General features: G+C 36.0%; 1 protein-coding gene across 1 annotated transcript; it reads left to right on the top strand.

Annotated features, from left to right (window-relative positions):
• Positions 1 to 205: 205 nt before the first annotated feature.
• Positions 206 to 25,786, top strand: LOC110831315 (casein kinase I). The gene is made up of 8 exons (XM_087351809.1): positions 206 to 465; positions 5,650 to 5,756; positions 11,342 to 11,567; positions 15,471 to 15,610; positions 16,848 to 16,926; positions 17,952 to 18,026; positions 20,002 to 20,224; positions 23,418 to 25,786. Exons 1-8 carry the CDS (start codon positions 340 to 342, stop codon positions 23,426 to 23,428), a joined length of 987 nt encoding a protein of 328 aa, XP_087207935.1. The 5' UTR covers positions 206 to 339; the 3' UTR covers positions 23,429 to 25,786.
• The last annotated feature ends 584 nt before the right edge of the window (positions 25,787 to 26,370 follow it).

The following is a 26,370-nucleotide window of genomic DNA, read 5'->3' as shown; positions in this document are numbered from 1 at the left end:
TGTTCTTCCGGTTGTTTCTTAAATGTTATGAGATGAATACTCGCACATTAAACAGAATAAATAACATTTAAATTGTATTAACTAAGTTTAATAATTATAGCGTATTTGAATATTATCTGAGCGTTTAGTGTAACTTAAAGAATTGATTATTATTGTGTTTGCTATGAGTCCGTAGTCTGTAACAAGACCCACAGTGCTTTGAGCTGCTTTGTTCCTACGTCAGTCATTGGAAGAGAGATGTCGGCGTGTTGGTGGAAGTGGTAGTGTGTGTGTTATTGATTTAAATTTGTTCATTTACCTTTCTGAATTTCAAACCATCTCGATATACCTAACTTAAAAATGGCAACCTCAAGTTTATCAACAAAACAAGAGTTTATTGTGGGAGGAAAATATCGTTTAGTACGAAAAATCGGTAGTGGTTCCTTTGGTGACATCTATTTGGGCATCAACGTCACGAATGGGGAGGTAATTTAGCTCCTATTTGATTGTATGACATGTTGTGGGATAGTGAAAGTGTTTCTGGCTGTATTAACGTTCTTGTTTGATTTTTGCTTTTGACCAAAGTCTGTGCTTGATTTCAAATGGCATGTATTCGATACTCCTGAGTTATACTTTACAAGAGATGTATGGCAGCCATAATCCAAGTAGCGTTTTTTCCACCCCAAAGTTCCATAAAGTTTTTGCCTATTGACTAATAGTTTTGTAATATGGGCCAATAAAAGAAGGATTATATTGTATTTTTTAGTTATGTATTACTATATATACACATACACACTAGAGCGCAATCATGTATATTCGTAATTAAATTTACAGGAATGCAGTAACTTGTGGTATGCATAGTTACGGGTTTCCATGGCTTGGTCTGACACTACATAATTGCTGTTGTCTCTATCTAGAATATATTTTTTTGAAAATATTCTTTGTATTTTGCAAAGGAAAGTATGGCTGTGAGTGAGAGGGAAAGGGTATTGTTAAGGAACTACTGAGATGATAGCCTTGTGAGAAATCTTGTTAATAGCTCTTAATGAAGTATAAACAATAATGTGTTTCACTGCTTGATTTGGAAGAGGTGCAGGGGGTATGTGACAGAAGTACATATTGATTTTTAAACATATGTTCCTTAAAAGTATTTTGTATCAGTGATTAATTATAATTAACCATGGCTTAGTCAATACTAGGTGGACTAGTGGTATGGATTGTTTACTGTTTAGAAAATTAAGTGGTTTTAATAACTATGATCCTGACTGCAAATAGTCCATTTTGGCTGAAATTGATGATACAACTTTGTTACAATGGTTGGTATGATTTGTCATAAAATCATTTGATTAACATATGGTTTTTTGCTGAGTTGTGAATCTCTTGATGTATAATCACAGGGCTTTTATAGAATTTTTGTGGAATTCAAAGAAACAGAAATTTGTAACCCAGTTTCATCCACACACAAAAATAAATAGTTTACCTTGTTATTTTAATTACAGACCAACAACTGATTTGCAGATAAGCTATAATCAGTATGCACAGGAAGTAAAACATAGTTCCATGGTCTATGAATTGCTAATAGTTACACTGGAAAAATCATGTAGATCTCATTTTTCTGAGATTAAGTGCACCGTGTTTTGTGACAAGGCCCTTGTATTAATAAACAATAGAGAGATCCTAAAAACAAGATGTTTCCACTCAGTTGTCACATACTCTGGCATTCCTTTTCTAACAGCAAAATATTTATATTACAGAAGTAAGTTATTTAGAATTGTGGCAGGTGCAAAAAAAAGCTAATCATATTTACTTGTTATAAAGGCATTCAAAGGGGGCAGGGTAGAAGTGGTTCAGACAAACTTAACAGTTTAATGCAGTCAATATGAGAAACAAGCATGACCTTCACATGCCAATTGCTAATCTTGCAGCCTCTCAAAATGGAGTCTTCTCTGGAAAGGGGGAACTGTTTTGCAAGCTCCTCTTTGGAATTAAATGTTAATTCATTATCACTAAATGGTTTAAAATAGGATTGAATGTTTTGTTGTTTTTTTCCTCACACCTTCTACTGTATATTTAAAATTTTACTAATAATTTATTGCAGTCATGTGTTTGATTATACATTTTGTATTATATAGCTAGGTTTGTGTGTCTCTATCTGATTAAAGGTTATATATAATTGCATATCATTTTATGTATATGGAAGCAGCCAGATGTGACATTTTTGTCCACCTGAAGTACATTGAATTTAGCAAAGTGGAAGATGCCAGAGTCAGTCTACAGCCACGATTAATCTAGTGTAGCGTGTAATGGGCACCCACAATCGTGCATTTATTCCCATTACCGAGACTTTTGTGATGGTGAAAAAACACACTCATACTCTAAAAATACTGTTCAAAAATATTCCCTTCAGCACAGTCAGTGATTAAATTACTGCAGTAACTGGTGGTTAGGATATATAATGGAGAAATTTGAAGAAACTGGAGAAATCCAAGTTGATTCTTACATGCACATGGACCAGCAGTAATTTCCACATACCTTGTTCACCTGGATGAACTGCCTCTTGCAGTGAGCCAATTTTGTCATTGCCTGCTCTTACTTCTTAAACTGGAATAACTTACGAATTCAACTCAGCAGAAAGAAATCGTGTATCACAGCTGCTAAAGTGATTTCAAGAGAATATAACATTTAAAAGAAAAATTAATTCCATGACCCACAACTAAACATGTATTTGAGTCTTGTGGTTCAAAAATTACTTCCCTTTTGTGTGATTTAAACATGGAATCCAACAAGGTACTCACAAGTTGAAAGCATTATTTATATAGCTATATATTTCGAGCTTTAAATCATGAAAAATATATGAATGTTACACATAGCCTGAACTTTAAACCTACATTAATGCAAAATTAAGTTTATATAAAGTGGCCAATGCTTAGTTATGTTCATGTACAGTTCTGTGTATTGTAGAACCTCAACAATTTTGCAAATTCTTAATAAAATTCAGTACAAGTTCCAAAGTTCTTGTACTCCCAGAATTATTTTTAGCATGTTTTGAGAGAGTTATGTGGCTGACACTTCTGACAAATAATAAACCAATTCCAGATGCTGTTTTTCTGCAATTAAACTCCCATTAATGATAATGAGGCAGAAAGCACCTTTGAAATGTCAATAAGTGTCTACCAGACTACATGCTGCAAAAACCCAGAAGACAGTCATCTTCATGCTCACTACTGAGAATCTGAAATCTGGCCTAAGTTAATCTCATAGGCTTTGTGAATTACTCTGCTGATGTATTGGAGCAACTTCATTGAAGTCCAGGGCTGTATAGTCAGAGTCTGTAAAAATGTACCGACTCCGACCTCGATATAAAATCTTAAGAACACTTTCACTACCGTGTGAGCCGGCTGCGGTCTCACGCTTAGGGGATTCAACGACGCGTTGAACCACATGGTGTGGGAATAATGCTTTGTAACTTTGGCTCCGGCACCTTAAGAACAAACTGTCTACAAATCAAATGATTTCTGCAGTAACCATTATATGTATATTTAAATATATGTTGCAAGTCTAAAAAGCAGCCTGATGATTAACATGGTGGTGCTGAAATCTCTTGTGGTACCATTATTAATACATAATATGGAGGTTTTAATACTGACTCCACAGCCCTGTTGAAGTCATTCTGTTGTCAAACTGTATCTGGTCACCCTGGTTGATTTGGTATTCTGGCACTGCTGAGTGTTCCACATGGTAAAGACAGAGGTCTCTCTTCTGCTTCTTGTATGTTCTTTTGTTGTGTGATTGGTCTCATTGATGCAGATGGCCCTACATTCACATTGATCTTATAGATTCAGCGGATTAACTGTTCGCAGTATCCTCATGCATAACATGCTGCATATAGCATCCAAAAGCATTGTCGCCTTGTATAAGGAATGTTATGAAGCTTTAAACATCATATGTATTTGTCATACCAGCTGTGGGTCTTATGACATCACAGTTAGTGTGAAGAGTTATATTTGAACACTTGTTCTAGTTGCTCACAAACTTGAAGTATTAAATACTTTTATTGTGCTATTGCTCATACCATACAATCAATAAATGTTATCAACTTTGAGGTTCTACTATTAGTCAAGATACTGGTCTTGATCTTTGGGGTTGGGGTACGATGTGGACTTGTATGTAGATACCAAAATTTTGGAGGAATATACTGCCTCCACCACCATCATCATTTCAGACCTGAAAACCAACATTGACAAAAGTTATATTTCCCATCATATTTTGCATTCACTGAGTAATATATTGCAGTGTAAAAGTGTTTGTATTTTCTAGTACACCATAGGAAAAGTACTGGCATTTTGATTAAAAACATAATAATGCATGGAGTTAATGATATTGTGAAAATGAAGCATGGTACAATGTACACAAGAGCATTTACTTATCCCCCTCCCCCAGTTCTACTTGAATTTATCACTTGGCACTTTGTCTATTTTCTACTTTTGTGACAACATATTATTATAAGTTGATGAGATTGTGCTATTTAAGATCAGAATATTATGAATGAACAGCCCAGTACTTCTGTTGATCAACCAGGTATTGAAGAATGCCATGTACCAAGTTTAAAATCAAGGTAAATGATTGTTATTGCATTGTTTGAAAATAACAAGACACTTGTTATGGATCCTCACTCCAGAACACATAAATATTTTGTACATGTGTATTGATATCTAGTATAAAAACATTTACTTCAAATTACAGTAAGCTAATATGCAGTAACCTGAAGTTGATTGAAATCTACATAAAGTGAACCAGACCAACTACTGAGGTAACTTATAACTTTATTGTGTGTTAATGTCACTGAACAAGGCATACTGGGACTGGAATGGGCAGAACTAAATCTTGGGGTAAGAAGTGCATGACTTCATAGGATATGTGGTTATGTAACACAGACTCTGCAAATGAACCAAATTACTAGCATAAAAAATACCAATGTTTTGAATTTTTTTTATTTTTATGCTGCATTGTATACTACATAATTTTCCATAAATTATAAGGAATAAGCTTGCTTGTGTTAGTAAGATAAATTTTGTAAAATAATATATTAGATCAATTACTGACCAAAGTTTCTGCATGCATGTACATGAAGGAAAAAAATCTAACTAGCAAGTGTCTTTCATGCTCATTTCTATGGAATAATTTGTTGCTGTGTGTGTTACCAAAGAACTGTTACTCAACCTTGAGACTGGTGTGGGGGTCGGTGACTGTTAGTTACATGAAGCAGAAGGCTGATATGGCAGACTTATGTTTAGAATACTTAGTTGATTGGCATCTTAAATAAAAATCTGGCTTTATTAATTTTATTATAAGTGTACACCAAGTGGGGAATGGTTTCTCTTGGTTAGAATGAATTGTTCGTGAAATTGTAGTAAGTAATAGTAAAGTGCAGTGTAGATAACTGCATCACAGAAAATAATATTTATCACAACTGTATTGATGCTTTACCTTAGATTATTACTTAGAATTTGGGATCCATTAATTAAAGCAAGAGTTGCGTAATTTGTTAAACAAGTGAAGAAGAATGATTTCCTCTAAGATCCTCCATTAAATTTCATTTGTGTTTCAGGCAAAAAACTTGAGTTGCATGTGTTGACACAGAAACCTTGTATTGCAATTTTTGTGTCCTAGGAAGTGGCTGTGAAGCTAGAGTCAATAAGAGCAAGACATCCACAATTACTGTATGAAAGTAAATTGTACAAGATTCTGCATGGTGGTGTTGGAATTCCACATATCAGGTAAGATTCTGTACTTCATTCTGTTGCTCTGTTCATAATTGGGACGTTCAAAGCATTGATTGTGAATCCGTAGATTTTTTGTGTAGAAAGAAACATTGCAGCTTTCAGATAATTGAGATTTTATTAATGCAATGTCATGAGTCATGTTTGAGATCGTTTTGTGTAAGACATTGTTGAAATGAATAGACCATATTAATTTTTGAAAAGCTAGTAAATTGGTCGATATCTTGCACCATTATAGTCTTACGTGTGTATAAAATGTATGGCAGCCCAAAAATGATTGGTTTTATAATCTCGTGTGACAGAGAAAATGACACTAATATTTATCTGGAAAACTTGTGATTGAAATATCAGAGTATCAAGTTGAGTCCTGTAGCAAACAAAATAATTTACAGGGATCTTGTACTATGCGCCTTCTGCAGCCATGCACTTATTTATTTCTGCCATTGTTAGAAACACTTGATAAATCTGTGACAGGGCTAAATACTGTTCATTCATATTCTGCCACTGATTTGCTTTGAAGCCTTTCGTTACCTGACGGGAGAAAACTTGCCCAGGTGATATAAGATGGATATATGGAGGCTGTAGTTATTCATGTGATAAAAATTTCTTGTGAAGTATTCAAGAATTTTTTTTGTCAGTTTTCTCCAAATTGCTTCACAAAAGCTTCTAAATGGAAGTGTTGATTCTTTGTCCTGGTGCATATTTGTACTGAACAATTCTTTATTTAAGACAAGTGGTTGGTTTTACATGTATTTTGTTGAGGCCAAAGATATTTTGATGGTGATAATTTGTTCTGGATTATTTGCATACTGTCACATGTTATCAATTTTACATAATTTTGCAACTAAAAGTTTAAAAAGTGCACTGATAGGTTTGCCTTATTTGTTTTATGCTTCTGTCTGCTTCCATGTAACAGTTCAAGAACTGCTGAACACATTTGCTTCATATTTGATACTGGGAAATTCTACTAAAATTTGTCTGCACATTCCTGTGTCAGTTAAAATTGGACATCGTGTATCTGAACATGGAAGTGAAGGTTTGCTTGGTTACTAAGGGAATTAATTACCAGCTGTGCCAGACAGGTGCCAAACACTGCCACACAAAGGTTACTGGCCCCAGATGACCCTGATGTAATTGACTTTATTCACAAAGGTCGAATTCTGATGGATGTATAGTTGGTACACTTTGCGTACATTGCTTTTACTTTATTAGGTTATCAGTGATAGTTCAAAGCGAGTCTGACATGATTATACTACATTTATATTTGTTTGCCACTCACCAGCATTTTGTTGATGTGCATTTTCGTCCAGGATCACTGGTTAATGTTGGCGTGAATCAGTTATTGTCCTGACTTAATTATTTCAGCCACCTATCACGTTGAACCAATGTTATTTTGCCCAAAAGTTGATGGGGCCATGACAGCTCTGTTCAGAAGAGCGTTACAAAATGCTATTTTACACGAGTAAAATGTGTTACGTGCCATTTTCCGTATTTTCATCCAGTAATTTGATGCATTCGTATTTGAATGAACTGAGGCAATGAAATGGGATTGTGTACAGTATCTCAGTTAATAGTCACAAAACTGGGAAACACTATGACTGCAAGAAAACCTGTTTATCCTGGACATGTTCAGGAAGTCACCATATCTCTTTATTCGGCAAATACTATAAGGTTAATCTTAGTCTTGAAACATGTTTTATGCGTAAATGCGTGGAAACTTAACAGACCTAACATTGTTATTACTTCAAACATTTTATTAATCAAGCGAGGATATTTGGCATGATCTGAGGCAATGCCTGCAGGGTCCCAGATTATTCCCGGGTATTCAGTAAAACTGGCAGGAAACCTTTTGTGTTCAATTTTTGTTACCTGCAAAATGTGTAGGGTGCCTTTCCCTTAAGTGATGGGGAGAACAGTATATACTGCCGGTATATGCGACCCCATACTCTGCTCATGCCTGCGTTTCTGAATTTTATAATTTTCTTATGATTTACCTGTATTTTCAGGAACATCAGTTTTTAATAAAAAAATGAATGCAATGTATGAAAGTGGACATATCAAATAGAAGAGTACATAATAGTGTCTTAAGATTCGAATGGGCTTTCTTCATATATCTCCGCTACATCTCGTTCTTCCTGCATCACAAAAATGTCTCTCAGCGCTTCTACCTCGAACCAAACAATACTTTGCGAGATGCAGATAAAAATATGCTTCCCTTTTCTCTTCTCCACTGCTTTCCTCGTCGTTGATGTAAGGATGGCTGACCCATTAAACAGCCGACCGTGTCGTCGATCTCTTTGGATAGCAACGTTTTCAAGCCTTTTTCAGCAAGCGTGCTCTTTGAATTCTCTTTATCGACACGGAAAGCTGGTTTATTTCCGGTCGCTTGTTTTCCACCTTAGCCATTCATCGCGCTTATTCTTTCAGTTAGGCCTTAAGTGTTAAATGATCGATTTATACGAACTTCCAACTGTTGCAACATTGATATAAGCCCTCCAGGGGGTGACGCGTGGTGCTCAATATGACAATGTGATAAGGTATGCATGGTCTGGCACCAAACTGTAACATCACATAGTTTTCTGCGCTCTAAACCTGTCCGCAATCACGGCTGAAGAAAAAGCTACAGATAGCGAGTGCAGCAATTAAGTAATGGTTAGATATTTTTGGTGCAGCAAATGTTTGTTTCCGTTGCATTTGTGAGGAATACCATCAGGAATCCTGCAAGCTTCGCATTCTAATCTGTCGTTTGATGTGTCCGAAACTGTTTTGACGAAATTTGAAGCCTCGCTGTTGTAAAATATTGGTTTGTAGAATATTCACTGTTTCACGTTGAGAAACTTTTTGCGCTCCTCTTATTCTGGAACTTGAATACGTAATGAAGACAGCAAATAAATTCAGAGTCTTAAAACGTAGATTAAATTTGACGGCCTCCACAGCCATTACGGTCATGGTGATAAAAAAAGGCAAACTAAGATTTTAAACCGGGTCCCCACCACTGTCAGCGTAAGAGGGTTTCCTTTTACGAGACTTATGAAGTAACTGTAGAAAACGTATTACAACGAAACAGTGGAGTCTCGACACCTACTCTGGCCAGGAAGTCAGATGAGAGCCCATTGCCTGACTAGAAAACCGGAGACACATCGGAGGGAAACAGTCGACCGACCCCCAAAGCTGTCGGAATATTTACTAGTTTGCGTTTGTTAACTTTCATTGTCTGAACGAATAACTCCGAGAAGGTACATTTTTTGGATTTTTTTTGTGGGTTAAGGGGAGTGGAAACTGAAACGTAGTTAGTATCTGCCCCGTTAAAGCCTTAAAAAGGCTGAGACGATATGGAATCTATCTAAATATAGTTCTCGGCTGCCAATCTGATGCGTTCAAGTCTGACACTTTATCGCACTGAAACTATACAGTGACTATTCATGATGCTTCGAAATTCAAAGTGACTTGCCGACTTTACGTTTTTACAATTTCGTAATTATGAAATTAAAAAAGCGATAACAGGAAAGTCGATTAGTAAGAAAACCAGGACATTTCATGAAAGGATGTGTGATGCATGTATTGGCATGAGTTTCGTTTTAAATTGGTCGTCTAGTACTCGGCAAAGAGCCAACGATGCCATTCCAGTCCTTCATGCTTTCCGTTAGAAGCCACCATGGCTTGGCTTAAAAGCTGTAGCGCATCTAATACATGCAGGCAGTTTCTTCTGAATAAAATCCCGAAATTAGTGAAACAAAATAATTCGGCCACTTTGATAGGGTTGCTCATCTGCCCTTTCTCCTCACCCCCAACTTGCAAATGTAAATTGCATTGTTCTTTGGCCATAAAATTAGAATTTCATTGTTCTGTCGACATAAAATAAGTATCACATGCACGTTTGTAGCAGATTCTAACGATGCGTTAAGGTATGACGAGATTAACGTCGTATGAGCACGAAGAAAATTGCGCTTCAGTGCGAAATGGTCTTGTATTTGACCTGTGCTCGTGGCAGGAGGTACAATAAGCAATTCACTGAAATCGTATATCCAAAGATGTTTTTGAGAGAACTGCACGCCCAGAATTTGGGGCCCGTGTTTTCTGCCATCGGCTTATTTTCCTGGAGCTGCCTCAGTTATTGTACGCGCATCGTTCGGGATTTGTTTTGTGAAAACTGTTTATTGTTACCCTTTGGTGACATTACTTACAGGTTTCACATTTCTGCCCTTTTACGACCACAGGGGACTCCCACGTTCTCCAGTTTCTCCCACATTGAGTGATGTATTTGCATTCATTTGTAGTTTTATTCAGTGCTGGCTTTCACATTCTCAAAGGTTTTGACTTTGTGAGAGGTGATGAAAATATCTTTTTGGCACCGGCTGGGGTCAAACAGAAGACTTTTGCATGGAAGACTAACGTTAAATAAGATGGTCCGCTAAGAAACTGTATTATTCCCTTGTGTGCCACTCAGAAACCTCGAAACAATTCCTCACGGCACCAAAACCCAAAAGAACACATCTCGAAACATTTCAATTTAAGCGTTACAAATTGGCATAAAGTATGCGTCTTAAAATCAGGACTTAAAAAAAGTTGGTGCACTGGAATTTCAGTAGAACTAGCTGTCTTGCATCATTAGCAACTATACTTTTTATATCACAAGTTAAGCTTTTATTTTTACTTAGTTTTAAGACATTGGCATTCGAGGGGCCTGTCGTATCTACGTATTTTCGTAGTCAGCGGTGAGGGAGGAGTTAGCCAGACATCGGTACAGGCTGGCGCATTTATGGCTGTAATCGGGCAACACTCATCCTTCGGAATATTTTCTCTGCCAACAGAGCAGAGAGTTCTGATGAAGTGGTTGGTATGCAGAATGACCACAGTACTTTGATGATAACATAAATATTTTGATAGGATTGAAAAAGTTCTGCCAAAAATTATTACAATGTTGTGTGTCCATTGTCTCCACTTCGCGTCCTTAGATCGATTATGTGTTTAGAGTACTTCCAGTTCATGGAGGGTAAATGCGGATATTTTGAATAAGCAGTCTGTGATAGCCGACAGGGTATGTTCGTTCGGCTTTAGGTTCTGCGTATGCCAAAACATCAGTGCCTTTATACAGACTTCGTTTGAAGTGTCAAAATATGTTTCTGTAGCCTAGCCATGAGCTCTCAGCGTCCCCATACGCAATCGAGGACGGAAATTTCCCTGTCAGTATGTTAGGCATTAATATATAATGATGATTAGAGGAGTTTAAATCTATGTAGGATTTGAGGTTTTCACAGCGGGGAGTATGAAGATTTCTGTCTTCTGGGTTGTTGCGCTGTGTAGTCTGGTCGATGTTTACCAACGTTTCAGAGGTTATACTGCCACCGTCATCAGGGTGATGACAGAGGCAGTATGACCTTTGAAACGTTGGTAAACATCAACCAGACTACACAGCGCAACAACCCAGAAGACGGAAATCTTCAGTTTAAATCTACATACAAATTCAAGCATTTTAAAAGAACATCTTAATGGTTGCAGGTAAGTACAGCTCCGTGGAATGATAATTATGGGCAGTGCGCAATTTCTTCGCAGTTTATACTAATTAGAATTTTTTCATGCAGATGGTACGGCCAAGAGCGAGAATACAACGTTCTGGTTATGGATTTGCTTGGCCCATCGCTTGAAGATTTGTTCAACTTTTGCTCACGTCGATTTACTATAAAGACGGTCCTTATGTTGGCTGATCAAATGATTGGCCGTATAGAGTATGTGCACTGTAAGAGTTTCATTCATCGAGATATCAAGCCTGACAACTTCTTGATGGGCATTGGAAGGCATTGCAATAAGGTAGGTGAAGAAAACGCTGTTCAGATGCTGGCGTGTTATTTAAAGAATCTCGAAAAATTTGTGTGACTAGTGAATAAGATGAAGGAAGTATAATTTGATTGTCATTTATTCACCTCCATCTGCGTCCATGTACATCCTTATCACCGTCAGAAAATGTTGAGCACATTTTAAAATACAGACTTTTGTGACGTTGAAGAATACCATAAGTCTGGTGATAACGTTGTTCATCTCCAGTTTTGGTGCATGTTCGCCGACCTGCCACTCCCTTTATGCCGCTGTTAACCCACAAGTCGCTTTCCTGTGGTTGCAGTCGAAGATGTTCTATTTCCAGATCGCACTGGAAGATAAGCTTACTAGTAGAGTGTTTCTGCGGTAATTTCGACATGTTCTTACGCTTTTACCAATTATTATTTCGCAAAAGTTTTCCATAGGCCTAATGATTTGATACGTATCGTTGAATATCACATGAAAACATTATCCCGAAACGCGATATCTTTACCGGAACTCGACTCAAGACAATTTCCGGGTTTGTGACCTTCGTTCTCGTCACCGAAGATAATTTTGTCCTGTCGCCGTTTTTCTATTGTGCTTAGTTTCCGGGCAACAGAAACCATCTTCACTGGGAATCATACCCAGGATAAATTTTTGGGGTCGTGGCCTACGAATTAACCGTGGAAGGCTACGTCTCATTTCCTTTCGTGAATTTGTTGCAGGAGATCGGAGTTGTACACTTCTGTTTATATAGGTCTGTATGTCAAGCCATGACGGTCTCTTAACTCCATTTTTACTTTTGAATGTGGTCACTCGTCCATGATTGAACAAAGTTTGACCATTGTTCTTATTAATGAGGATTTTCTGCTATCTGCAAGCTTCAAAACCTCAGCCAAGATCTTTGTTGCTAAGGTTCTGATTTACTTGGATATCGGACTACTTGGTTCTGTGTAAAATCGCGTAAGCTAGGGGATAACTGATTCATTGTTGTTTAATCACTTCATCGTTGCTGGCTACATGTCATCACTTCACGTTAGAATTCTTGCTTGTTTTCTTCATTTGATTTTGATAGCCACGATATTTGAGCCAGTTGGAACCGACCTTGTACGAGGCGAATTATTAGAATCGGTTAGATATCGGGAGTCGTACTCGTAGAGCGACTATTGGCGTACATTTGGCGAACTGTGAAATAGACGTGTTGTAAAGCTGTTGTTTGCTCGTCTTCATGAAAGTGAAATCGTCATTCATTAACACGGGCAATTGAGTGAAGGAAAGCCTTCAGCTCCGTTTTGTGGTCGGTCTTCGCCAGACTATTAATTCGCGTTTTTCTTTAAATTAGGCAGACGTATGGGTTTCTTTGCTTAATAGATATACGGTATAAATAATAGCAGTTAATAGAAAGTAGAGAGAAACCACATAGGACAAATATAATAGATTACGATTGACTGGAATTATGCCTCCAGCTCTGTGCTTACGTCACCTTCGGTTTGAAGCTTAAAAAATTTCAGCCGCTGAATTTTTTGCGCGGTGTGTACATGAAGGTTACATCCGGTGAGAGTGGAGGCCGTGTGCAGTGTCCTCTGTTGATCCATCTACCATAAACCTCTTCACAGTTGAGCATGTGCGTATTCGCGTTCGTGGATTTAGTTTGCTAATCTGGGACTACATCCGAATTTCAAAGTATGTCTGTGTAGATGAATCCCCCATAGAAAGTAAAGTAATGCGAGAGTTTCGTTCCCACTGCGGTGAAAATGTCGATGCAGGACTTGTGTGTTGTAACGCCGTGTGGACTTGTAGGCAGATGATGGAGACAGCGTTTTTTACTTCGTACAAGTCTGCAGCATCGACATTGTTGTTCCTCCGAGACTTCCATTCTGTATATAGTTTTTCTGTTTACGAAGTCATTTTAATGAAAATAACCCATGCAGTTACTGATTTTAGTTCTGTAGCAGGACTATAGCAAAATCTTGTCTTGGATGGAAATGGTACTTACGCATACTTTATGTATATCATGGGTACTGATATGAAACAGCTAGGCTATCGGTTTTTTGTGTGAAAGATCCCATACGCGCTGTATATTTCCACCATATGCAAAAATTATTCGGATCTTGAAGGCTGCCTGTATCTTAAATTGTACTGCCTATAATACTCTTCCATTCTGGAAGTTCGTTATGAACTATTTTTGCTGCTTCTGTATTTTTCCCCACTACCTACCGGAAGTGCTGCTGTAAACTTTCCGGAACTTGAAGGTAGAATATTTATTTTTTGACCACTGGATCATCTCCAATATTGGGCTGTGCCATAACGGGTTCTGAGGGTTGGTTGTGTTGTCATAGATTCCTACTACACATTTTTGTATTTAATAAGATTTCGTTGATTTGAGTTTAAGTAGTTGCGGGTGGGTCTGCTTATACTCGAGGAAATTTTGTTGTTGAAGTTTCGCAGACCACACCAGGAAATGAACGATGGTGGTCACTAGCTGATTTTTCCGGGATTCGTTGACGATGCGGCATTGAGGCCATATTGAACCTCTTACATTGCAGTTTTGTTATTTGATTTCGACATTTTGTTTAGTAGCTGACGTATACACATTGCTTTGAGTTGCTGCAATATGGTGTTTGTGTAATGTCATCGAGGTAGTTGGACATTTCGAACGCCCTTGTGTGCCTCCTCAGTTTATACCAGTAGGGTTGGTTGGCGGCGTTTTGTGTTGAGTTGTTCGGTGACCTACTTCTTTTCTCGGTCGGATCCCACACGAATTTCTCCTATTACCAACAGCAGTAGAAAAGTTCTTGCTGCTAGGGCACTTTCACCAAGTGTAGTTAATGCAGTACAGAGGTGGAAGGGAGGAACGCTGTGCGCGGGTCTGTTGCGTACTCGCCCGAGCTTTTGGTGGTGAAGCAACTAGTTATCACTGTTGGAAAGCTGTTCAAACCTCACTTTTAGAAACTCTTTTAATTCTTTTATGTAATCGGCACTAGCGTGTGGATTCTTGCACGAATCCCGTAGCAAGTGTGTTAGTTCCAAATAAGAAATGAGTTATAAACATTTTCGCCAATTTGCATGCATTGATTTGAACGTAACTTGAGGTTGGCTACTGCATGATCTTTGTTTCACCGAAAATTTTTAATAAACGTTGTAATGAGTTTTATATTTATGTCATGTACAACTTCTCGTTTTTAAAGAAACATTTTCTTTTCTACATCCCTTTCATCCTTGAGTGCGTTTATTCTTCTTCATAAAAATGGGTATTCAAGTAAGGGAATAGGTCTGAATATCATCTCACTGCATTGATTTTGTCACACTTACAAACTTGATAAATTTTTATGGCATGCTGGTCAATTTTAAAGGGTTCTGACTATGGTCTGTTACACTTGGGATTACTGAAGTCTTCGACTTTGTCTGACATCCAGTGACTCTTTCTAATGGACCCATCTGAGTATGTGCCCCTTCCCCTTTTCACCTGAGGGTGGAAACATCCAGTTTCTGAAATGTTGTGTTCTTTTGAATTCTGGATTATGTACCAAGTTAAGGAGTTTAGTAATCCCAAGTCATGGCATATTGGTCAATAAAAACTGTTCTGATGAGCCATTGGAATAAACAAAAGAAATTATTATGAAGTAATTATACACCATTTAAAATTTGTTTATACTGCCCAGGCATATCAGTGCCCATTTGAACTATTAACTACATTTTGAAAAAAACATCTTGTTTGCTGTGTGTCATCTTTTATTCCTGCAGTTTGAAGATGGCCAAAGTTTAGTAATAGTTGTTATTATGTTACTATTATTGCATGTTATTGCTTTTATATTTGCTCAGGAGTGACTTGAATTGCACAAAAATTATTAATGTGATATTTCAAAGTTGTGAGATGATGGTGATTGTGATAATTTTCTTTTCATTTTGTTGCAGCTGTTTCTGATTGATTTTGGGTTGGCAAAAAAGTTCCGTGACTCACGTACAAGGCAACATATTGTATACCGTGAAGACAAGAATCTAACTGGGACTGCACGGTATGCCTCCATTAATGCCCACCTAGGTATTGAGCAAAGGTGAGAAATGAGCTGGTGTATTATGTCTTTATTTCTTCATTATACATGAGCCAAGGTCTGCTGGCATGTGCTTTGCTGCTTTTTTAAATTCCGTATCGCCATCTACTCTGTTTAGAAAATTACCAACAGAGTTTTGAAGAGGATGCTTTGTTCTGAGATGAAGTAACTTTGGAGAAAAAAAATTGAAGATTAATAAATTCATTTCACATCGTAGGAAGGCCTCACATCTGTTAAAGCCGCATTGTTGAGCTTGATCCACCAAACCTGGGTCATCCAACTGTTGATAGACTGTTATTTTGAGTTCACATCTGGATTGTGGGTGACTCACCTTTTTAATCAACAGTTGCCTTTTTTATCAGTCTGTGGTTCACAAATAAAATTATTACTTGTAACAGTAAAAGTGATGAACTACAGACTGAACTGGGAAAACTACTTTTGGTGATAAAATTGAGAAAAAATTGTTTTACAAGCATCTGTACTCAAACTGGCACAACTTAGAGATATTTTTGTAAAATCTTCATATATTCAGTAATACAGTGCTAATTCAGTCGTGCCTCAAAGCCAGTTAGATTGTTAAATATCCAGAGAAGACACAGAGCTATGAAAACTGTCAGACAGGACTGGAGACCACAGAACAAAATTATTTTATATTAAACATAAACTTTCTGGAACTATTAGCATTAGTCATGCGAAACCTAAAAATGGTTTCTATATCTTATTGTATATTTTATGGGGGACTGTTACAGAATAATTTAAGTTTTTATACCTTGAGAAATGTTGGTTTCCAGGTGAGTAAGCTTAATTTTTAAGACTTGAATTACAAAATATCAATCTACTTACTCCATGGAGCCATGTCCTTCCTGAGAAGCCAACAGTCGCTCAGCCACTCAAGAAATTAAACATTTTATGGAACCCAAAGGTTTATTCCCGTTTTCACAAGAGCAGATGACTGGTCCTTGTCCTGAGTCAGATGAATCCAGTCCATTTTAATATTGTCTTCCTCGTTGTCTCTCTCCTGGTTTGTCCACCAAAACCCTGTATGCATTCCTTTTCTCTCCCATACAGGCTGCATACCCTTCCAATCTCATTCTCGTCTTGACCAGTCTAATTATTTTTGGCGAGTACAGCTTATGAAGTTCCTCTATGTGGTAAAGAAGTTGGTTGCTCTTGCAAATACTGGGCCCATTATACTGGTGTGTTTACAAAGAGAAAGATGAGGAATTCCTGCTTGTTTCAGTCGTCGAGATGACATGGAATCACTGGGCTATGTCTTGATGTACTTCAATCGAGGAAGCCTACCGTGGCAGGGTTTGAAAGTAAGTAAAATGTTAGAAATAGGTGTTTACCATATGGACAGTGGCTGTGACATTTTTGTCACATTGCTTGTGTACTAAGTAGTTAAAAGTATAACATTGAGATTTCAAACAATGTAGTTGTTTTTAATGATTGTAGATATTTGCTTGATGTTGATGGAGAAAAGCAAATGATCTTTTTCCTAGGTATAAAATGCTGTTATAGTTTGGTTCCGTAAGGAACACTTATTGTAGGCAGTTTAAAGATCTCAAAATATGTAAATTGCTTCAAAAATGTAGTAGGAAATATTTGCATTTCTTTAATTGTAATTGTAATTTAATTGATAGGTGTGGAGTTATAAAAGAATGGATTGGTTATTCAGTAATACTAACACTTTGTGTAAACCTAGTATTCAAATTTTAATTCAGTATGCAAAATTAAAAACATTAAAGTTTCACAATATTGAATATTGTTATTTCTAAAAATTCTGAATACGTTACACAGTTTGAATCATCGTCTGCATGGTAGTAATCATCGAACAAGCAGTTGTGTAGCATCACCAGTTGTGATAGTATTTTTGCTCTCGTTTGATGTTTTCTGAGTATGCTTTAGAAATCCTTTTGTGAAAAATATCATGCTGCTATGCACTGTATGCAACATCTCACTGTTATGACTGTGTTGGCTTATGCTATGAGATGCTACTGTTGTTTACACAAGAAATGAAATCTGAACAGAAACTATCAAAATTCACTGTGTTTGGCTGTTGTGGTTTTTAGGCACCAGGAAAGGGTGTGTAAAACAATGAAAGATATGAGAATGCTATGTTGCTATTGTGCTCATTTGACTAAAAAAATAATAGAAATTAGCAGCTAAGCCATTTAATGACAGAAAAACACTTGTTACATTGGAAAGCCTGAAAAGTACTCTTATTAAAAATATATCAATATGCCTGATTAAATTTACAGTGCATAAAAATTGCTATTAAAATTCTATTTATAGGCTGTACACGCTATTATGGGAACTTAATTTCTTTCACTTTGTGTTTCAGGCTGCCACAAAGAAGCAGAAGTATGAGAAAATTAGTGAGAAGAAAATGTCTACACCAGTTGAAGTTTTGTGCAAGGTAAACATGTAGGTCTTAACTTTTAAGTGTGGTGGTCATAGAAGACAGCGATTCTGTCATTTACTCCAGTATGTTGATAAGCTTTGCAGTGAGGCATACTCTGTCACTGTGTGTATTGTTCTCAGAATTAAGTAGGCCTATATGACTTAAGAAAGGAACATTAAACTTATATTTTATAGTTTGTATAGAGTGGAAGATGATTAAAGTATTTTTGTCAAATTTAAAAGTCTTTAAAATAATGAATTGTTAATGCAGGATGCAAAATCGGTCAGGAATAATGTTAAAAGTTTAGTGAAAATATGTTTAACATTTTACCAAGTACAAAAACTTGCAATCATTCCTGTGAAGTCATATGAGAATCTTCTCTCATCATTAAAGATTATATAAACATACCATTACAGGAAAATATGTAGTAGCTCTGTTGAAAGATGACTAACTATTGTGTGTCTCCCAGGTATGCTACACTCAGAAATAAAGAAGTCATAATTAGAATAAGTAAATATTCTTATTGGGAGCTGGGGTAGCTCAGTTAGTATAGCAACTGGCTACAGACTGGATGGCTGGGGTTCAATCTCTGATGGGGCAGAGGATTTTTCCTCTAGCCTCTGTGTGCAGACCAGCTGTGGGGCCCACCCAGTCTCCTATCCAATTCATTCCCGGGGGTAAAGTATGGCCAGGGTGTGACACTGACCACTCACCCCCATCTGGTGCCGATGTTAAGAATGAGCAGGAGCTATTACCCCCCCCAACAAGTGCTTTCAAGGCGTATAGTGGGACAACTTTACTTTTTTTATATATTCTTAATAAAACATGTCATTATTGTGGATGAAAATTATGGTCTGAGGATGTCCAAACATGAATGAAATTAATTAATGTAATTTCAGTATTTCTGATGGAAGTTATTTAAAACCACAAGAGATTTTTGAATACCATCATCACAACTGAATAAGATGTTTATTTCAGTTATAGTAATAAAATGTTCACACTACATGTTTTGGAAAAGTTATCAACAGGTATATAAATATGTTGAATGTCATAAAAGTTAAAATACTAAGAGGTTACTAGCAAATGAAAAGCGGGAGATATATTACAATGGTTAAAAATGATAGAAATTTGGATGTGACAAATAAAAATCCGGGTTCTTCTTGTAGGAGATCGATGTGACTTCTGTTGGTGAATTATGATGTAAGGCTAGGTCAGCTGAAGTTGCTTTGACCTACTTGCCTGAAGATACTTTGCTTTGTGAACCCACCTCAACCACAACTCAAAAATGTTTATATCACATCAGGCCACCTCTTTAATATCTATCTGCAGCTACATACTTTAAATTAAGAACACCATTGATGTTTACAACATGTAGAATTTTCAGATTTTTTTTATTATTTGGTGTGCTTACAGCCTCATTCAAGATTGGAAATGCACACTCTGTTTTCAACTGTATTTTCACTATTACATCATGTTTGTGAGGGCTGTGATTAATGTCTTGGTCTGGAGACTGGCTATCCTGACTTGAGGGTTTTTGTGGATTTTCTTCGTTGCTCCAGACAAATTCTGAGATAGTACTTAAAATTCAGCCACGTCCTTTCCAATTCATTAATTATACTATAATTTGGTGCTACTTAGTCTAAGCTACTGGCAACATCTTTGAACAAACAGCAAATAACTACAAGACTGACACCAGAAAATCAGGTATCCAAGAGATGGCACTTTTGGGTGTTTCAAGTGGTAGTGGTAATCCTCTAGAAAGGTGCTTAGGGTGCATAAGACAGGAAGAGTTAATATTGTGACCTTCATTTTCAAATTTTATGATTTATTAATTGGTTCAGAGTTTGTTTAATAATGATGATACATGCATACATATATGATTTTTGTAAACATTTGAGAAATGGAGGTTGAAGACTGTGAATTAAACATAATGTCAGTTTTATGATTTATTGTTCTGTCTTCCTTATATTTATTATCTTATGTTATGCAGGGTTTTCCTGCTGAATTTGCAATGTATCTGAATTACTGCCGAGGTCTTCGTTTCGAAGAGGGCCCTGACTATATGTACCTACGCCAGTTGTTTCGCATTCTGTTCCGAACATTGAATCATCAGTATGACTACACGTTTGACTGGACTATGCTGAAGCAGAAGGCTGCATCAGGTACAGGAGCTGTAGGTACAACAGGTGCTGCAGCAGGCATCACAACTCCAGGTGAGAAGCCTCCTGGATCCACATTGGCTGTCCTACCTCCCTCCTCATTCACCATCAACAAGGATAAAGAACGAGGTGTCAAGAATGCCTAGGACTTGTACCTCCCTTCTTTGCAGTGATATAGTGAACATCCCAGTTTCCTTTTCCACCAAAGATTCTTCCAAAGTCCTGTAACTTTTGTAAAAGAAACCTGTGCTGCCAATGTGTGTGTAGATGTTCGTTCTTCACTGTTGGACTGTGTGCAATAAAGATTTCAAGTAAAGACTTCTTCCTACGGGACTGTCACATATATCATCTGCCATTGATTAAGAATAATGGAAGGTTGCAAGAGAAAAGATGTTTAAGTGTTTTTTTCTTACATTTCAGAAATAGATTATAGAAATTATATTTTATTCATTCTAGATAAATCTGATTTAAGACAACATTTAATTTTAATGATGTAGTATCAACACTTGAAGATGTTTGCTTAATGATTTGTTATGTGTAGTTACAGTGTTCTTTTATTGGTCCATGGTTGATAATGCCAAGTTATTTCTGTCACTTATAGTTAGCTTTTGAGCTTTTTTAATGAACCCACTAACCTGCACAGTTTATTACCCATATAACTTGGTGAACAAATTTGTTTTTTGCTTTTCCGAAGTTGTGTTTGAAACAATAGTGAGTGATTCCAAAATTCCTTTATCTTTTTAGAGATAAAATTTCATTGTAGATATTCAGAAATTTAGAAATGTACCTTGTAAATTAATACTTTTAAAGATGAAAATAAATATTTGTTGTATAAACCTCACATTATTAACAAATTTGTGACATTGTGGGTAAGGTGTACTAAACTGCATACTGTAGCATCATATAATAAACTCTTGATATCTCAGGCTCATTCTGTTTGGCTTTGTATTTTATTGAATGATGTTAAGATCAAAACACTGTTTATCCACATGACCACTATCATGTTTTATTGCCCAATTTTTATGTTTTATAGGAGACTAAAAAGGAATATGTCTGGCCCAACAAATAGAATCCTTTCATCCGCTTGTAATATTAGTTCTTTCATGTGTATTTCATTTCAAATGTTTTCTTTTGTTACAAAATCAGATATACAATCAGAATATTAGGGAAACTTATATTTAACCATAGGAAGTCCACACATATTCCTTATATGGCAGGTAAGATCAACTTCTTTATCAGAAAATTAAACAATATACTCAACTGTTGAAAATTTGACACTTGCATTTTCAGGACATTCTTACCTGCAAAAATATTATAATGTGCTACTTCTTTCGTCAAAAGTAATTATCCTAATTTCAGCTGTTAACTGGTTTTTTGATACCATGCAGTAATAGCATGGTCTCATTGTATACAGTGAAATTATTGTGATGTATTAATTGGTTCCATTGTATACATTGTTCATACTACTGCTAGTCTACTTCACAAAGTCTTTGTGTGACATTTTGGGAAGTAACCATGAGGTTGAAGATAAGGTTGACCAAAGTGGGTGCCATGGTTTTTCTTCATTCTTAATGTGGTATACCACATACATGCTTTTCCTTATCATATATAGTACATCATACATCTATTACATTCGATGGATCCATAAGTTAGCCAAATGACAATACAGTGGGGAATAAGTCACAATAACATAATACATATATACAAGTACAATTCACATAATAAAAGGAAATGGTTCACATAAAAGTAGTGATATATTAACGTCCACACATTACATGCAGTAGATAAATTGTACTGCCCATTTATATTATATAAAGACCAAATATTAATAAACATTATGACATTTGTAAGATTAGAAATTCATCAACAGAGTAAAAGGAGTGTGTAAAAAACATCCTTTTAATGTTACTTTAGATTGCGATTTTTTATATATAAGACTTATGAGTCTAGATGGTAGATGGTTTTTGCTGATTTGGTCGATTGTAATGTATAATTTTATGTCAAATATTGTCATTGGATTCTCTATACCCATGAAACTAGTTAAGCTAATTAAAATAAATTAATCAAAACCCATAGTAAAATCTCAGTAAGTAGATGCGTGATGGACTGAAACGAGGAGATTCTTTATCATATTGCTTTTCAGCTTCAGTTTTAGAATACATGAAGTAGTTTCAAAAAAATGAGTGGGGAATGGAATATATAACATTTACTACTAATCTATGCTGTTGGTAATACAGGTTGTCCATAAATTTGCAGACTTGTATACTACAAAACAGCCATACAACATTAAAGTTTTTTCGCATGTGGTCATGGAAGTTCATACATCGATTTTATGTATGTGTTATAAATGAATAAAACACTCCCTTCAAACCTTTTACTAATTTAAGGACATTTGAAGAGTGTGTAATTATTTTTTATAGCACAAAAGACTTATGTGCTACAAAACAGTCCCACATCATTCAAGTTGTTTCAAGTTGGAAGTTCATACATAAGTTTTTGTTAAAATTTTTAAATTGTCCACTAATTTATGAACACTATTAAATTTGGGGAATGCCTGTTACCATTCACTTCGAAATATTTTGTCTTCCCATGATATATATATATATCTTGAAAAGTGATACCAATGTAATGATGAAAACACATCATCAGACCCACCCACAGTCAGACTAGTACAGAAGTACAATTTTTGTGTAACTCAGTAGACTGGTATACGTATTTACTTGCAATGTTTGAAATTATTCAGAAATTTTGTGGGTGTGATATATATGGTAATGATAAATTTGATGTTGGCCAGAATATTGCAGAGAAGTTTATTTGAGAGTAGTAAGGGCAAGATAGTGTAAACCCTCATTCTGTACTTCAGAGGTATTTAGTTCAAAACTTTGGTTAGAAAGGGAAAATGAGGCAAGAAAAATATGAAGTTTTTTAATGCTGTCTGTATCTTCAAGTTGCACAATTATGAGATGGCATTGTTTTCTTTCTACCCATTGTTTCTTCATGTTGTATTATTTGTGCCATAGCAATACTTTAATTTATAGCATTATCTGGCTTAGTGTATGGACCAAGAACAGGCTTTTCTGAACATGATAATCAACTTTCAGTTACTATAGCATGATAATGGTTTTCCTGACTAGCTGAGCAACTGCTAACTTCTCAAGAAGGACTCTGTTCCATGGAATTAGTTAATTGTTAAGTATTAACATTTTATTTGTAATTTTGTCCTCATTTAATGTCTTTCTTGTTGCAGGTGGCCGTTAATAAGCACAGTAGGCTTTGTTCTGGGAATCAGACATGACAAAGAGAAAAAAGAAAAAAGGCTGCAGATCTGTGGTGCCTGCAAACGAACAGGGGGGTAGTTCATATTCCTGTTGGTTGAAAGAGAAAATTCCCATGGAATTGAATATTAAAGATTGTTTCAGTGATTAAAATATAGTAACCATGATTTGAAAGCAAGATGTTTGACATGTTGGAAGGAAAAGGAGAAGTAGCAGCAGCAGAACTGACTAAGCCCTTGTTTGATTGGTGGACTGTATTAATTAAAAATTGCGTACAAGCGTGTGTGTGTGTGTGTGCACATGATGCATACTGGTATTAATGTCTTGTGTCCAAGAACAAAAAAACAAAACAAAAAACAAATAGAATGCATGAGTGAAAGCTTAATATTTAAATATTTCACAATCAATGTAAACGGTATGTTTTCTTCTTGTGTTTGAAAGAACAGGTAGAAGTGGTTGAAAATATGGAAGGATAGAAAATAAAGGATGCAACAGGAAATGTATAATTTGTTAATGGATCATGGAGAATGTATGAGGAAACAGAAAGTTATGAAAACCGGATATGAATAATAAAAGTTTTTTTTATGTCTAATTCATATTAGCTGCAGTTTATAGCTGCCGTAAGAAGCTGCATGTTCTGCTCTAAAGCAGTAGTTGGTTTGTTAAGGAAAAGAGCAACTGCCAAGCTTGTCGTTTGTTAACATTATTAATATGATGTGACCAATGTGTGATCTACAAGAAATGGATACTTAGTAACCAGGTTGCTATAATATAATAACTTGAAGGTAAACTGTACATAGTAAATGAATTTACTTCTTTTTATTTCTTATGCCAGATTGTGGATGTTAAACCCATGTGATTTTTTTTACGTACATTAAAATTAGGTATGGCACTTTTATTGCTTAGGTATTTTAAATAATTCTTATAAATATATTTATCAAACTTAAGTCTGAAGTGCACTCATGAAGCCTAAATGTTTGGTACTTTTCAGTCTGCCATTGTGTTTTCTGTAATTATTCTCATGATTTGGTTTATCATTGTTCCCATATGGTAAAGCTTCTGTCTGTGTTAATGTTTCTTCTCACTTAAGTTAATTGTTTGAAATAAGATATTCACAAAGTTTTCTCCTTTTTTCATCACTACAATGTTGTGTCAAGATGTAGGGAGGACATAGGAGCTCAATTTTTATTACACCATGTAGAGGCTCCTGCAAATATATATGGGGTACATTAATGAATATCTTACATTAACAAGTGAGTTACAGTTTACATATGGAAGGTATGTGACACATCTATTTGATTCATTGGTAATTTAGTGTGCTACAAAACTGTAAACAAATACGTGGCTATAGATGAAACTGTGTGATTAATTTTGCTTCACCCAGAATTGATTAGATAAAACATACATGACTATGTATAAATATAGGCCTACTGTAATAATCTTTGTTATATTGAAATGATATATTGCTTCCCATGGATGTCCGTTCTTAACACGTAAGCCTATGAAAGTGTGCATGGGTCTGAGAGTTAAAATGTTCTATTGCTTCCTCTTATATTTATGATTCTTTATTCTCTTTGTCTATATTGCATATTAGTGTTGCCCAGTGGAAGAGGCTACTTCCTATATTCATTGGCATGCTGACACAATTGATATGTTGTAGTTGTAGTAGTAGTAGTAGTAAGAATGAATATTTTTTACAAGTTCATGCAGATGAAAATTAAGAGTGTTAGTGATTTGTCAAGTATTCATAAATTAAATAAATGGGGTGTGAATTGTTAATGCAGAATGGTGACCACTATTGTCCTATAAATGAAGGATCCTGATAATGCACCTTGGGATATTGTTTAAGACTCATAATTGTTCTTTACATTATGTGTTTATTAAGAATCATGAGTGGGAATGACTGCCATATGCATAGATCCCAGAAGTTACTACCATACTGCCAGAGATGTAATAAACAATATTAGAATATCATGAACTGATGTAAATTGTTGATGATCTTACACAAAATGCTGTGAGATCAGTGTACCTTTAGTTTAATACTAAAACTCTTTATTCTTTGAGATTAAAGCAAAGATAAATAAAATCAAGAAGCAAGTTGAAGCCTTTTGCCATGACAGGCAAGACTGTTGTGCATTCAAGGCATAAAGGTGATCTTTATTTCTGTGGGCCTTAGGTTTTCTTGTCACAAGAAAATGTTTCTTCCTAGTTATCAGTGAACCATTTCATAGAATGTTTCGTCACATTTTACTGTGATTTATCAGAAAGTCGTGTCTGTTGTGTACTTCAAAATGTTACTGTAGAGAAAACAGATACTGACAATAAAGGTAAAGAAAATGTTTCTTTGGTTTATCTGTGGTATTTTGGAACTGAGGGAATTCCCATGTTTTGTTGTTCCTTGCAATTCTCTGAAAATAATTTTGAACAACTCACACTCTCTCAGGCTAAAACTCAGAAAAATATGTTATAGGCAGCTGATTATGCCAAAGATGGTACATACAAAATGGCAGTTCCATAGCATTGCCAGAAATGTGGTTACTTTTATTAAACATGGAAGAAACTTGGTAGTGTAAAAATGCAAACATTTGAAAAGAGGGTAGCATCAGGTCCTTCAGTCACACTGTGAGCTGTTCATTACAAGCCTGAAAGTTTATCAGCAAGCTGTCATCAGTTGATGGTACCGGCAAGTGAAATTCCAAATAGCAATTATATAGATCCTACTCCCCCCCCCCCCCTCCAGTTTTAATTTCTCCACATAAACATCATTCCAGCCCTGCTTCTTTCCCAAGACGGTTTAAATTCCAGTGGGGACGTTTAGCTTTTTCTCTTTCCCATGTCCAGAATGACTGGCATCTATCTGGAGGCGCTCCCTAGGGGTTAAGTGGTCAAAGCATGAACTATCACTTCCCTAATCCATCAAGATTG

This window comes from Zootermopsis nevadensis, unplaced genomic scaffold (genome assembly GCF_977971745.1).
Source record: "Zootermopsis nevadensis isolate Lab colony 2312 unplaced genomic scaffold, Znev_1.0 Znev_ptg000020l, whole genome shotgun sequence".
Classification (NCBI taxonomy): domain Eukaryota; kingdom Metazoa; phylum Arthropoda; class Insecta; order Blattodea; family Termopsidae; genus Zootermopsis; species Zootermopsis nevadensis.
This window is presented reverse-complemented; position numbering and strand designations above follow the sequence as displayed.

What these genes read in the sequence shown, in the direction of transcription:
- LOC110831315 (XM_087351809.1), top strand. Translation starts at nt 340, where the DNA reads ATGGCAACCTCAAGTTTATCAACAAAACAAGAGTTTATTGTGGGAGGA. An exon ending in TTGGAAGGCATTGCAATAAG is followed by an intron (nt 11,568 to 15,470) that starts GTAGGTGAAGAA and finishes ATTTTGTTGCAG; the next exon opens with CTGTTTCTGATTGATTTTGG. An exon ending in CAGTTGAAGTTTTGTGCAAG is followed by an intron (nt 18,027 to 20,001) that starts GTAAACATGTAG and finishes TATGTTATGCAG; the next exon opens with GGTTTTCCTGCTGAATTTGC.